This window comes from Syngnathus acus, chromosome 16, assembly GCF_901709675.1.
Source record: "Syngnathus acus chromosome 16, fSynAcu1.2, whole genome shotgun sequence".
NCBI classification, from domain to species: domain Eukaryota; kingdom Metazoa; phylum Chordata; class Actinopteri; order Syngnathiformes; family Syngnathidae; genus Syngnathus; species Syngnathus acus.
Window position 1 is genome coordinate 1098946 of NC_051101.1, and position 11964 is coordinate 1110909.

General features: G+C 46.5%; 3 protein-coding genes across 6 annotated transcripts; 2 read left to right on the forward strand and 1 right to left on the reverse strand.

Moving 5' to 3' along the window:
• Positions 1-104: 104 nt before the first annotated feature.
• si:ch73-54f23.4 (E3 ubiquitin-protein ligase TRIM69) lies at positions 105-1497 on the reverse strand. Its single transcript, XM_037273665.1, has 5 exons — positions 1444-1497; positions 1269-1291; positions 1095-1204; positions 256-660; positions 105-202 (listed from the first exon to the last, which is right to left on the reverse strand). The coding sequence occupies exons 1-5, from the start codon at positions 1495-1497 to the stop codon at positions 105-107; spliced, it is 690 nt and encodes a 229-aa protein (XP_037129560.1).
• Positions 1498-3372: 1875 nt separating this feature from the next.
• Positions 3373-6172, forward strand: ino80e (INO80 complex subunit E). Of its 4 annotated transcripts, XM_037275008.1 has the most exons (9): positions 3373-3541; positions 3572-3636; positions 3759-3841; positions 4207-4277; positions 4542-4594; positions 4663-4726; positions 4958-5075; positions 5230-5349; positions 5713-6172. In XM_037275008.1, the coding sequence occupies exons 3-9, from the start codon at positions 3761-3763 to the stop codon at positions 5920-5922; spliced, it is 717 nt and encodes a 238-aa protein (XP_037130903.1). In that variant the 5' UTR covers positions 3373-3541; positions 3572-3636; positions 3759-3760; the 3' UTR covers positions 5923-6172. The 4 variants fall into 4 exon arrangements, with proteins under 4 accessions (XP_037130903.1, XP_037130902.1, XP_037130905.1 ...); XM_037275007.1 differs by having other exon boundaries at positions 3373-3636; XM_037275009.1 differs by having other exon boundaries at positions 3375-3636; positions 5251-5349.
• A 1263-nt stretch (positions 6173-7435) lies between these two features.
• Positions 7436-11829, forward strand: LOC119136437. The gene is made up of 3 exons (XM_037274952.1): positions 7436-7889; positions 8565-9404; positions 10991-11829. Exons 1-3 carry the CDS (start codon positions 7614-7616, stop codon positions 11540-11542), a joined length of 1668 nt encoding a protein of 555 aa, XP_037130847.1. The 5' UTR covers positions 7436-7613; the 3' UTR covers positions 11543-11829.
• The last annotated feature ends 135 nt before the right edge of the window (positions 11830-11964 follow it).

Genomic DNA, 11964 nt, shown 5'->3' on the forward strand with positions numbered 1-11964 from the left:
CCGGCGCTCGGCGTCTGTAACCTTGACAACACTTGATGCCGAGGCAATCCAAGCTTGCAAAGCTCAATCCTCAACGATATCGTTTGGTCATCATCAGCCCCCGGTCATAGCGAGGGGCTAAAGATGCTAATGGGAGCTGTGTTCCTGCCGTTGTCGTCATCGCACGGGTTGTAGAAGGGGTACAAAGGAAGCAGAAGCCTTCCTGTGGAGAAAGTGTATCCTGGCGCCATGTTGTTGGCATTGTAGAAAGAAAGCTCCTCCTTTTCGCAGTCGAGAAAGACGCCCACGCGAGTTGGGAGAAGCGCCACGTTGACCTGACAGGCGTGGGATCGGTGCAAGCCAAAATGTCTCCATTCTTCAGGGCCAAAGTCCAAAGACCGGCGGAGGTACCCGTGGCCACCATCTCCCCTCGGGGGAGGTCGGCCCGTGCCACGCCCAGCCTCCATGCCGTCTTGCGGCCCACTTCCACCTCCCAGTAGTGCCGACCCGCGCTGAAGCCCTTGCGACCCAGCACGCAGTCGTTGTGCCGGAAGCGTTTGGGCTCGTCCTGCCCATATCCCGGCGCGTCTCCGGCGGCGTTGAAGCCCGGCGAAGTGCACGACGGCGACACGGACAGCAGAGGGTGGGCTGTCTCTGGGTCCAGCGTCACTGCTGTGATGTCTACAAACAAGCACAGCCGACTCCAATTTGGTGGACAACGTAGCGCAAATGTTGCTGTTTTCCGATGTTGGCATCAGAGCAAGGCTTTGTCGGATGTCAGGACTCTCACTCGTGACTCAACGGCCATTTTGGATTGGCTGTGATTGAAGTGGCCCGTGACCGCTCCCACAACTGCGTGGTCCATTTAGCGTAACTGGCCTCGGTGCGGCGATACTCGCTGGATACTTGCTGGCCACTATGTCGATATTTTTAGTTATTGACTGTATGTTAATGATTTGGCCATTTATGTTAAAAGCTTTATTAACCTCACAGATGAATCAAGGATGGAGTGGAATCAATGAATTAACATCACTTTATCCATTCATCTACTTTCTAAAGAAGTTAGTCAGCGAGGTTCCCTGTAAGACATTCTTACGTGGTACATACGTACGTACTTGGGTAGAGACAGCTTCTCATGCGCTTCCATATTCTGTACTGAATGGGTCCCACAAAGTGGCCCGAGTGCAGCTCAGCTTCTGGAGGGGGCGCAAATCTGACCTGAGATCTATTTGGATGAGGCGGGGAAGGATGGAAAGCGTGCGGAAGGCAAGATTCAGGAGTCGACTTACTTTTTAATCAGATCTTGTATGTCCTGCGGTCAAACAAAGAAAGAGAAAAGAGAATTGACCGCCGCCGCCTACAAGTGACAACATTGATTTGGCAAATGTCAACCCAGTCAATAGTTAAAATCAGACGCTTGGCCACTCAGAAATCCGAGCCAAATGCAAATGTCATTTTTCTCACCTTGAGCATCTCGGCGCTGTCTTCTTCAGCTAATTTGGCGTTGAGCGCGGCCATGGCTCGCTCCAGGTCCTTCCGTTGCTGGGAGATGGCCTTCTCCCTCTCCTTCAGTCTCTTTAGCGCTCTTCCCCGCTCCCGCTTCAGTCAATCCAAGTCCTTCCGCTCCTCCTCATCCAGGAAGCAGTGGAGGTTCCCGAACTCGGCTCGGATCTCTCGTTCCAGGCTATTAAACTGTCTCTGAAACACCGGCCGAGCACGATTCACTACACTAATTGGTTCCACTGAAAGAATTGCGTTGACTTTTGCAGGTTATGCTAAATTTTAGATGAAGAAAAGATTGATATTAGCTGAGTAAGAAGAAGACTTTACCTCCAGTTGTAGCGAGTCTGTGTAAGTCTCGCTCTCTGCCTCCCTGCACTTGTCCACTTGGTGCTGGATTCTTTTGATAGCCCGGACAAGATTGTCCTGCAACACAAATAATCACTGTCCGACAATATAGCTCCTCCACCCGGTATCGGTCAGTATGCCAGGGGTGAAAGGTAGATGGCTTACTTTGTGTTCAGGCCTCTGTCGACCATGTTGTTGGTGCGCTTTCCATACATTCCAGTCAACGGGGACACAACGCAGAAGTCAAGCAGAAGGACTCAAACGTGCAAAGTGACCAAGTAGACGCGAGTGTGTGTGTGTGTGTGTGTGTGTGTGTGTGTGTGTGTGTGTGTGTGTGTGTGTGTGTGTGTGTGTGTGTGTGTGTGTGTGTGTGTGTGTGTGTGTGTGTGTGTGTGTGTGTGTGTGTGTGTGTGTGCGTGTGTGTTGGGGGGGAGGCGTCCACATAGATGACAAGTTAAAAATAACAGAAGACAACTGATAGAATGTTCCATTAAAAAGACAGGGTGTTGGATGGCCGTGGTCGTGACAGCAGACAAAGGAAGAGGTTATCCTGGGCTCTGCACAACAAACGGGAGCGACAAATTACAGAGCGTCATGAATTTGCTCCGCACGTTTAAATTTATCAAGGTACCTCATCGATCCCCTGTCAAAGGGGGAGGGGGTAATGCAATGCAGCCTGCAGCCATTACGGTGCGTTTTACTACCCCAAAATGACACTGCGGCATTGTAGCAGCACTCCCTTCTGTATGAATCTCACTAAAAATGGCAAGGCAATGGTCATGTTTTTGACATTGGCGGAAGAGGTGTGTTCCTGCGTGCAGTGTGTTGCCATGCAGACAAGCTTTGAAATGTATATCTGAAGAATTGCCTCTGTCCAGCCTCATTCCTCTCCTCCATTCATCTCCATTTTAAAGACATGAAGTGTTCACCTTTCATTGATGCTGCGCCACCATCTCTCCTCATGCAGTGTTAGGCAGCATTACACAACTCCTGCAAAATTCTCCCCTATCTATAATTCATGCTGCTAGCTGCTGCCGAGTGACTGTATGGTGTGCTCTGTGCAGCAAATTCGCCATGAGGCAACAGTACAGGGGATGCTGCGATACCGCAGAAAGCATCAAGGCCACTGGAGAAAAAGGAATATGCAATTATGTTGTCGACTTGTTCAACCACCAGTATTAACCGTAGTTATTGGACAGATAAATTCATCCAGTTACACTGGCCACATTATTAAGCCTGATTACCACCAGTTTTGTTGAATTACTTGAATAGTATGCTGAACGATTCTTTACTAGCCAGGCTGGAGACATTCTTTCACATTTCCGGTGCAGAAAATGCACACAAAGTCTGATCCATTGTTTGGTCAGTAGAAAAGACAAAAACGCAGATCATTGTTCTGCATTATCATTCCACATTAAATTTTCGATTAAACGCTAAAGATAAATCGCAAAGATAAATGTTATTGTTTTTCAACGGTAATTCGTAATAATTGTAGCGTGAGTTTTGTCCATAAGAGAGGGGGAAAAAACGGTTCCGTTGCTACGTAACATGACGCGTGATGACGTCCCGACGCTAGCAGCGTAAACAAAACCATGTCGCTAAGACAGAGGAAAGCGGTACAGATAGCAAGATTCTTCCGAATAGCTTTCAACGTTGCTTAACTGCACGCTAGCGCCTGGGAAAATAACAAACAAAACAAAAAAACACTGAATAGTTTTCTATATTTTTTTTCAATTTACCGAAGTTTTTGAGCGAGTTCAGCTTGTCTCCTTACGTGTTTAGCTAGCTTAGCCTAGCTTACACCGTATGGTAAGTCTGAGAAAGCGAACGTAATACTACTCAATTCATAGTTATTTCTTGTGAATGTTATTAACACGCGAGGTGGTTATGTGGCTTAAGGTTTCGTGGTTCATGTGTATTGTGCATTTCAGAAATGAACGGCCAGGCAGACGTCGAAGTCGACTACAAGCGAAAATACAAGAACTTGAAAAGAAAGTTAAAATTTTTGGTTTATGTAAGTATTCAATTGGTGGCAGAAACAGCCACCCACCCGTAAGTAATTTCTGTAAAAACAAGGATTTAGGATTGTAATTAGTGCAGAGGTGTAAATTCCCACATATTTTAAAGTCTCAAATTAAAAAATGTATTATGCCACTTTAGTTCTCAGTGGCCAATTACCGTGCTGCCACAAAAAATGAGTACAGTTCTGTTTCAATCTAGAGAATAAAGTCAAATGTCACCAGCAAATTAAATCCAAGTCGTACAAAAACTAAGTACAGTTATGGCGTAATCTTACTTCTGTCCGTACATAACAGGTATTACAGGAATGTTTAAATTGTGTTTTGACAGAGTAATGCAGTTTTTTTTTTTGTTCTGTAGGAACACGAATGCTTCCAGGAGGAGCTGAGGAGGGCACAGAGAAAGCTACTGAAAGTGTCCCGGGACAAAAGGTGTGTGACATGACAGATGAACAATCAAATATGAATAACAAAAGAAAGGTAGATTACTTCTGTAAATCCACAAAGTACACAAAACAAAGTGGATTTTTTAAAACAAATTTATGAAGGGACAGAGTTGGAAAGTGGACAGCCTAATGGGAAAAAAATACCCACTCCTCATTTTGTTGTTATTCATATCATTTTTGAATCAATGCGTTGAACTGTAGAGAATGAAGACCAATTCTGTCTAATGACATATCGATTGGTGCATTTTAGCTTCCTTCTGGACCGACTGCTCCCCTATGAGAGGGTAGATGAAGACTCCTCAGGTAGTTAACTTGAAACAGTTAGCAAATGGAGAAACGTGGACGTTGAAATTTTTGCGCTCACACTTTAGATTCTGACGCGACCGTGTCCTCGGAAAACAGCGAGGGAGAAGTACTACGAGAAGGAGCAAAGAAGTAAGTTGCGTCATGCGGCAGCGGCTTGACATATGACTTCAATTTGAAGAATTTCCAACTCTGTTGCTAACCAAAAGAGCGGCACCTACCAAAGCGCAGAAGCTTACAGCATATGAGTCAAAATGGGGTTGTTCCACGTGTTTTGTCCAAGTTCCCTGCATGATATTTTGCACATTCTTGCTCCTTGGCACAGTTTGAGAGGCAATGGAGCGCGCTTTGTGTGTTTTCCAGGCGAAGAAGCAGCCCCAGCCCGTGTATATCGTCATCGCCCTCGTCTCATCTCTCCCTGCTGTCCCGTCCAGGCGCGCACCCGTTACAGTCCTCCGGCTCCGGAGCTTACCTCAACACCGTGAGTCTACTTGCCCCTCCCACTGGCTCGTCGGCATCATGTAGATTTGTCATTTGAGTTCACGTTCTTTCTTGCATTATTCTTTTTTTTTTTTTTTTTTTTGGTTTGTTTTTCATGTTTCTGTCACATGGGCCGCTTGCGTTTGTGTGTACTGTGTGCTCATACTGCCGGGCAGATGCCCTTCCCACCTGAGTATTTGGCTCCCCCTGCTGAACGACTGAAGAAAGAGCGGAAAACAAAGGCGCCCAAAAGCAAGAGAGATCCAACGGGGAAGGTGAGAGGTGAAAAAGGGGCGCAAACAAACAAAGAACATTCTTGGGCCAACATTAGTTGACAAAATGAGCCGGGATGTGTTCAAAATCCTTCACTCATTCCCTATTACTGGAAACTTCACACTAGATTTGTAGTTATTTTGGGGGGGGACACATGAGCACCTTTCAAAGTCAGGCAAAGTCCACACCCTGCCCTCTCCAAAATAGGCAGATTTTCCTCTGATGCAAAAGCTTGTTTGTATTTCATTTGATTGATTTTCTATTTCATTTTGTCTTGCATCCTCCTCTAAGCACCCTCTGTCAACATTCCCCCTTTCCCAACCTTACGTTGTTTTTGTCTGTCTTCCTGTCCGCCTGCTTGCCAGGTGGCAGCGGCACACATGACGGCCGCTTACCCATCGGGCCCGGCAGCAGCTTCGACGGCCGGCGCCCCGTTCAGCTGGGTCCCACGACAGATGCTCAGCGGGGACGCCGCCGAGGAGGACGGCGAGAGCGACGTTGACAGCGAGCGAGGAGATGAAGACCGAGGCGAGGGCGATGAGGCCGAGTTGGTCATTGACATCCCCAACGAGTGAGTGAATATACAATATGCGTGTAAGGCACGCCTTCTCGCGTTATAGCAACCGAGCCTCGCCATCAACAATGTTTGGATTTCTGTCAAAAAAAGTTGTTTTTCTGAGGCTTACTGAGCAGCTTTAGCGTTATGCTGCCTCTTGGTGGCCAAGGGGTGCCCACCAGAAGGAGAGGCACAATGTCTGTTGAATTGTAGCAAAAACAGTCCCATTCTTGACATTCAATAAAATAAAGTCATTGCTTTAAAGTCTTATAAAGTTCATTATCTTGTTTAAAAAAGGCACATTACTTAAATGTTTGTTACATATGCCACAAAGTGCGCGGCCATGTCTAATGTCAGTCTGTTACTTTGCGAATCATATGCCACAAAGTGCGCGGTCATGTCTAATGTCAGTCTGTTACTTTGCGAATCATATGCCACAAAGTGCGCGGTCATGTCTAATGTCTACTAATTTCAAAGTGTTGCAAGAGTTATGTTTCAAGGGCTCCACCATGTGCACTGCTTTGAAACTGCATCCTTGTCAAACCACCTGCCATGTCAAGTGCTGTCAGCAAAACCTTTTCAAAGAGCAACTTTGATCGTGTCGGTTACAACATTTCAAACCTGCTTGAATAAAATAGCCTTTGCGCCTCTTTGAAAATAATATGGCAGCCTTATTGTTTAGCAAGCAAACTCAAAGCAGGAATCTATTTTTACAGCTCTCAAAGCAGGCATGTCACTTTGAACTCAAAGTTTATTGTTGAGTTTTGGTGGGGCGACATTGCAAACCTGAACCGTGATTTGGATGTCACCGTCATGTTTGGCGTATCAAAATGAAAAAAAAAGGTGTGACGGTGAAGCCTGCGGGGTGTGTTCACTAACGCTTAAGCAACGTGAAAGCGGTCTGGCTGCATTCCACCAGGGAAGAGAACAGCGAGCCAACTGTTAATGTGACACATGCACGCCGCGCCGGCCTCTGCGTTTGCATCAAATTCCAATGTGCTAATATGCAATATTTGTTAGTCCCCATCAAACATCAGCTGCAGTCTGCTTGAGACGGTGACGGGATTAAATGTTTGAAGGAGGGACACCACTTGAAGCACCTGTTTTACCTGACTTTCTAGAATGTGACAAAGTTGAGACATTGTGATCCTTCTTACATTTCCAGTTGGATAATAAAGCTGGACTGTTTTGAGACATGAAGTCCAGATTTAAATGTTTTGCAAATTATTTCTGTTCTGTTGAGGTCAGCGGGGCACAGTGACCCCAAAACTGACTTGACTTGTTGGCACGAATATGCTCTGAAAATCTGAGAAGTCAACGCAACACCCAGTCACACGTGTTAGTTAACTTCATTGTTCCTGTGGCCAGTCACCAAAATGTACAAGAACCACCCCAAAACTGCTCAGGGTGATAAGAGGCCACCGCACGCAAGCACGGGCTGATATTGTTCTGGAATGCTAACTTACAGGTAAAAGTGGCAGGATGCCAAGGGTGTGAGCAGGGCTCGTGCAGTAGAGGAAGAGGTGTTGCCATGGAGAACATCCAAGGGTGGAGCTGACAGTGGAAGTGCAAGATAGAGCCTGCACCCGTTGCTCTTTTGCTGAGTTGCAACGTGGTTTTGGGAGCAAGCGGCCAGTATTTGTAAGCCTCTCGCATGCCGTGCAGCTTTGTGAGAGATTTGCTGAGCCCACCAAACCGCTGGCCGCCAACATGCTGAGTGCCACCGTGTGGCTGATGGCCCTGCTGGGCCCGGCGCAAGGCTGGGGCCCGTCGCCTGATGACAACGCCGCCGCCGAGCTCCCGTGCGGCCTCTGCTTCCGCGGGCAGACGCTTCCCCAGCACCAGGGCTGGACGGCGAGCCCTCGGTGTCACAAGACGCCCGGGGGCCACAACTTTGCTACCCTGTATGGGCTCGACTGCGACACGGCCATCGCCTTGGCCCTCCGTCTCAGCATTGGGTGGTCGCAAGAGGCAGAAGAGCTTGCGGTAAGGGCGCGCCTGTCACTTTGGTGCAACGTTTTAAATTGTCAGTGCTCTTTGGGAAGAATCGTGAGTGCGCTGCGAACACTTGTCCAAAGAAAAAGCTCGTGTGTTATTTTGGCACATTAAAAGAATTGGTCCACTTTCATAGAGGACCAGTTGGACATTTACTATTGACAAACCGCAATTCTGAGCATTTGGACAATTTTTATTTAGAAACAAAGGTATGTGAATGCAAATTGTATTCACGGATAGCTTTATGTGTCCCTAAAAATGTTTTGATTCTGATTTCAAAAGTGTCTTTACCTTTTAGTTATTGCACGAAGATGTCAAACTCAAGGCTCAGGGTCCAGATATGGCCCGCCGCATCATTGTGTGGGGCCCACAAAAGCAAATCAAGTCAACTAACTTCCACGGTGTTTGTTTTATAATGTCCTGACCAAAATTTCAAATTGTCCTATGCGCTGAGATATTGCAAGTGTTTTTCTTGTTACCGACCAATCAGAGTGTGGAAAATGCAGTGAATCTGATTGAAGCTGAAATCTTATTGGACCAAAAGACAAAATCGTCACATAATTAGATACTTCAAGTCAAGCAGCCAAAAGAGGACTTGTGGAAAATCTCATGCAACAAGTATATGGTGGTGAAAATGGAAATTGAATCTGTGGTTGCGTGCCGCAGGCAATAGATGAGGAAGGAGTCCAAGTCTTCATACCAGCACTTCTCCGAGGAGGCGACCGTGCGCCTTCATCGACAGACTCTCTCCTCCAACGCTGGGATTGGGTCGTCTCCACGCCGGTCCGCTCCAGCGTCGTCCCATTGTGCAGATCTCGAGGCGGGGAGCTCTACCTTCTCACCGCGGCCGAGGGGTGTCAAGCGGGACCACTATGGTCCGTGGCGTGCTGCTCCGTCCCGAGCGGCCACGGCGACTTCGCCGTGGGCTTCGTCAGCGAGACGCTCGACGAGGGCGACAGCGTGCGCCGAGTGAGTGCCGAGGAGCTGCAGGAGCTGCTGGCGGTAGACGAGCTGTTCCCCGGAGGCTGCGGGATACCAGACAGAGCCGAGGCCAAAGCACAATACTACGGGGAAGATTTGGACTGCACTCACGCGGACTCGTGTGCGGGCGAGTCGGATCCGGGTGGCGCGGATGTGGCAGAGGAGTTCGCCGTGGAGTCGGAGAGCGGCGGCGTTGGGCAGGCTGATGAGAGGAGCTATGTGCAACATGCCGAGGCCAAAGCGCAATACTACGGGGAAGATTCGGACTACACTCAAACGGACTCGTATGCGGGCGAGTCGGATGCGGGCGGCACGGATGTGGCAGAAGAGTCCGCCTTGGAGTCGGAGAGCGGCGGCGTTGGGCAGGCTGATGAGAGGCGCTATGTGCAACACGCCGCTGAACTCACGGACCAGGCGGACAGCAACTCCAGCAGCATTGTGCTCTCCGTCTTCTCCACTGCTTTGGCCATCCTCAAAGCGCCGCTCAGGCCCATCTTCTCCAGAATCACACAGTTCCCTGGACAGGTGAAAGATCTTCTTTTGCTTTGAACTTTTTGCCCAGGGGCTACCTCTGTTATCGTTTAGTCTTTATTTATTCCGTGTATTTTAATGTATAGTTTGATCACGTTTCTGATCTATGTAATACTTGCAGTTTTTACAAGCCCTATCTAAGACAAGCTGAATTATTTTGATTTATCTTTCCAAACACCATTCAATTATTTTTTGAACATTTCATGACAATTATTTTTAAACGGTTTCTTATCGATTGCAATATTTTCTTATCCACACTTTTTTCCAAGTCCCACCTGATTTATTTTGATTACGTGTGTCAGCACAATTAATCTTTTTTGCAAAGCCCAACGATAACCTGAAATCCATGATTTAGCATTTCAATTGTTCCATTTTTGAAGCCTTACGTTTTTGTACCATATTTTCCAGACTATAAGGCGCACCTAAAAACCTCAAATTTTCTCAGAAGCCGACAGTGCGCCTTATAGTCAGGTGCGCTTTATATATGGACCAAATTCCGGCCCGCGGGCCAAATGCGGCCTAAATTTAAACTGGCCCGAAGCATTGTGTCATAAAATCAATCATAAGTGGCTATGACTATGAATCATGAATCAAAAAGACTATGGATCATTATTTTGTGATTATAAAGTAATTTGTTGCGTCTGAAGTTGAAACAAAAAAGATAAAATGGAGAATGATTTGATTTGGATTAAAAATCTGACATGATGCAACCTGGCTTGTTTACTGCAGTCACAAACACCAATATCACCCTTCTTATTCATACAACCAAAACAACAATAAAACAAACTTAATACATCTAATATAAAATTCATTCAACTTTCATAAAATTGTTAATTTGTTATTATTTTAATCTTTAACTTTAACTTTTAAAGTTTACTGATCTATCTGACAGTTTTGTTTTGTACTTATTAAAGTAAGCTTTACACGTTTATTTTGTGTGTTGTGTGATATTAACATTATTGATATATTGTTATTGTTTTCACTATTTCAAGTTATTATATTGTGATTGCATTAATGGTGCGCCTTATAGTCTGGTGCGCCATATATATGGACAAAGTTTTAAAATGGGCCATTTATTGAAGGTGCGCCTTATAGTCCAGTGCGCCTTATAGTCCAGAAAATACGGTAATTATTTGACATTTTAACAAATTGATTATCATTTTATAAACGTTATCCAAGACAACTATTTCTTTGTATTTAGTTTTGCAAAGTTCGCCTAAATATAACATTTGTCATGTTTCTTAAGACATACTTGAAAGTTAGTTTGACTTCTGAAGTACCTCAATCCAATTTAGCATCCCTCCATTTTCTGAAAGCACCCTGAAACAATTTGAATTAATTTGGCACATTTCAGTATTATTGAATTTAACATGCACTGTGTTCCCAAACTGTGGCTGAGATAATCTTAAATTATTCATTTTGCAAAGTTTGGTTGCACTTTTGTCTAACCACATCTAAATATAACCACACCCATCTGTCTGCGCACCACCGGTAGAGCTCAGTGTCTGGTGTCCAACTACTTTATTATTATTATTTTTGAATGTGAACTAATGATTTTTATATTGCGTGTCTCGATGCAGGTGACGTACGTTCTCCAAGAAGACCTCAGCGTCCTCGCCGCCCTCCCGGGAGACTTCTTCTCCCTCTTCTACCTCTTGACGTCAGACCTGTTGTCATGGATACGTTGGGTTGCCGAGACGCTGCTGGACCTCCTGATGAACTGCGTCTACGACCTCTACTACTGCGTCTCCTCCATTCTGGCGGTGCTGCTGACCAGCTGCTACACGGGGTTCACCGGCGTGGGGACGCTGGCCGGCGACACGGTTGGGATATGCGGGAACACCCTGGGTAAAACCTGGCGGGTGAGCAAGTTCTTCGGAGGGCGTCTCCTGAAGCAGAGCGGCGGCTACGCCGGGACATTGGCCACGGAGATGGGGGCTCAGGCACTCGCCCTGGGTGGGGGGACGGGCCGGCTGGCGTGGAGAAGCATTGCTGGGGTCTTCAACGTGTTCATTATGGGTGGAAGTACCGTCATCAGTGTGGTGGATGTGGTGTTTGGGGCCTTCACGGAAGGTTTTGGAAGGGAGAGGGAAACGACGCCGGTCCACACCCATTTGTCAGAGACCGAATAGGAACATTTTCGAGTGCTTTGGTTTTTCTTGCACCGGAAACCTAATTGACAAAGCATTTATCATGTAGAGAACTGCAACTCAGGTTCATTGCGCGCTGCATTAAAGTCCCCCAATCACTGTGACACCTTTACAGAATCACGTCAAAGCCAAAAGGTAAACAGACCTGCATTGACTTTTATTGGACGCACAGATTCGCGTTAGCTTCTACTAAGTGACGCACACGTAATTGCTGTATAAAATTGGTAGCGGTGGGTGGGGAATTTCTGATTGGTGGCGTGTCCATGCGCGACATATGAGGTTTATGAAGTGCTGCCTGCATGAGTGTCCATTGTCGCCTAATGATATGTTTAAGCACTGTTAACCATTTAATTTTTGTTTTTTAAATGACCTCTTAAGAGTGGTAAAGGGAAGAACTGCTTGAT

Excerpts from the sequence above, each read along its gene's own strand:
- LOC119136437 (XM_037274952.1), top strand. The coding sequence starts at position 7,614 with ATGCTGAGTGCCACCGTGTGGCTGATGGCCCTGCTGGGCCCGGCGCAA. Across the intron at positions 7,890-8,564 it reads AAGAGGCAGAAGAGCTTGCG|GCAATAGATGAGGAAGGAGT; the intron begins GTAAGGGCGCGC and ends TGCGTGCCGCAG. Across the intron at positions 9,405-10,990 it reads TCACACAGTTCCCTGGACAG|GTGACGTACGTTCTCCAAGA; the intron begins GTGAAAGATCTT and ends GTCTCGATGCAG.
- ino80e (XM_037275007.1), top strand. The coding sequence starts at position 3,761 with ATGAACGGCCAGGCAGACGTCGAAGTCGACTACAAGCGAAAATACAAG. Across the intron at positions 4,727-4,957 it reads CTACGAGAAGGAGCAAAGAA|GCGAAGAAGCAGCCCCAGCC; the intron begins GTAAGTTGCGTC and ends TGTGTTTTCCAG. Across the intron at positions 5,076-5,229 it reads CCGGAGCTTACCTCAACACC|TGTGCTCATACTGCCGGGCA; the intron begins GTGAGTCTACTT and ends TTGTGTGTACTG.
- si:ch73-54f23.4 (XM_037273665.1), bottom strand. The coding sequence starts at position 1,497 with ATGGCCGCGCTCAACGCCAAATTAGCTGAAGAAGACAGCGCCGAGATG. Across the intron at positions 1,205-1,268 it reads ATACAAGATCTGATTAAAAA|ATCTCAGGTCAGATTTGCGC; the intron begins GTAAGTCGACTC and ends TCATCCAAATAG. Across the intron at positions 661-1,094 it reads GAGAAGCTGTCTCTACCCAA|ACATCACAGCAGTGACGCTG; the intron begins GTACGTACGTAT and ends GCTTGTTTGTAG.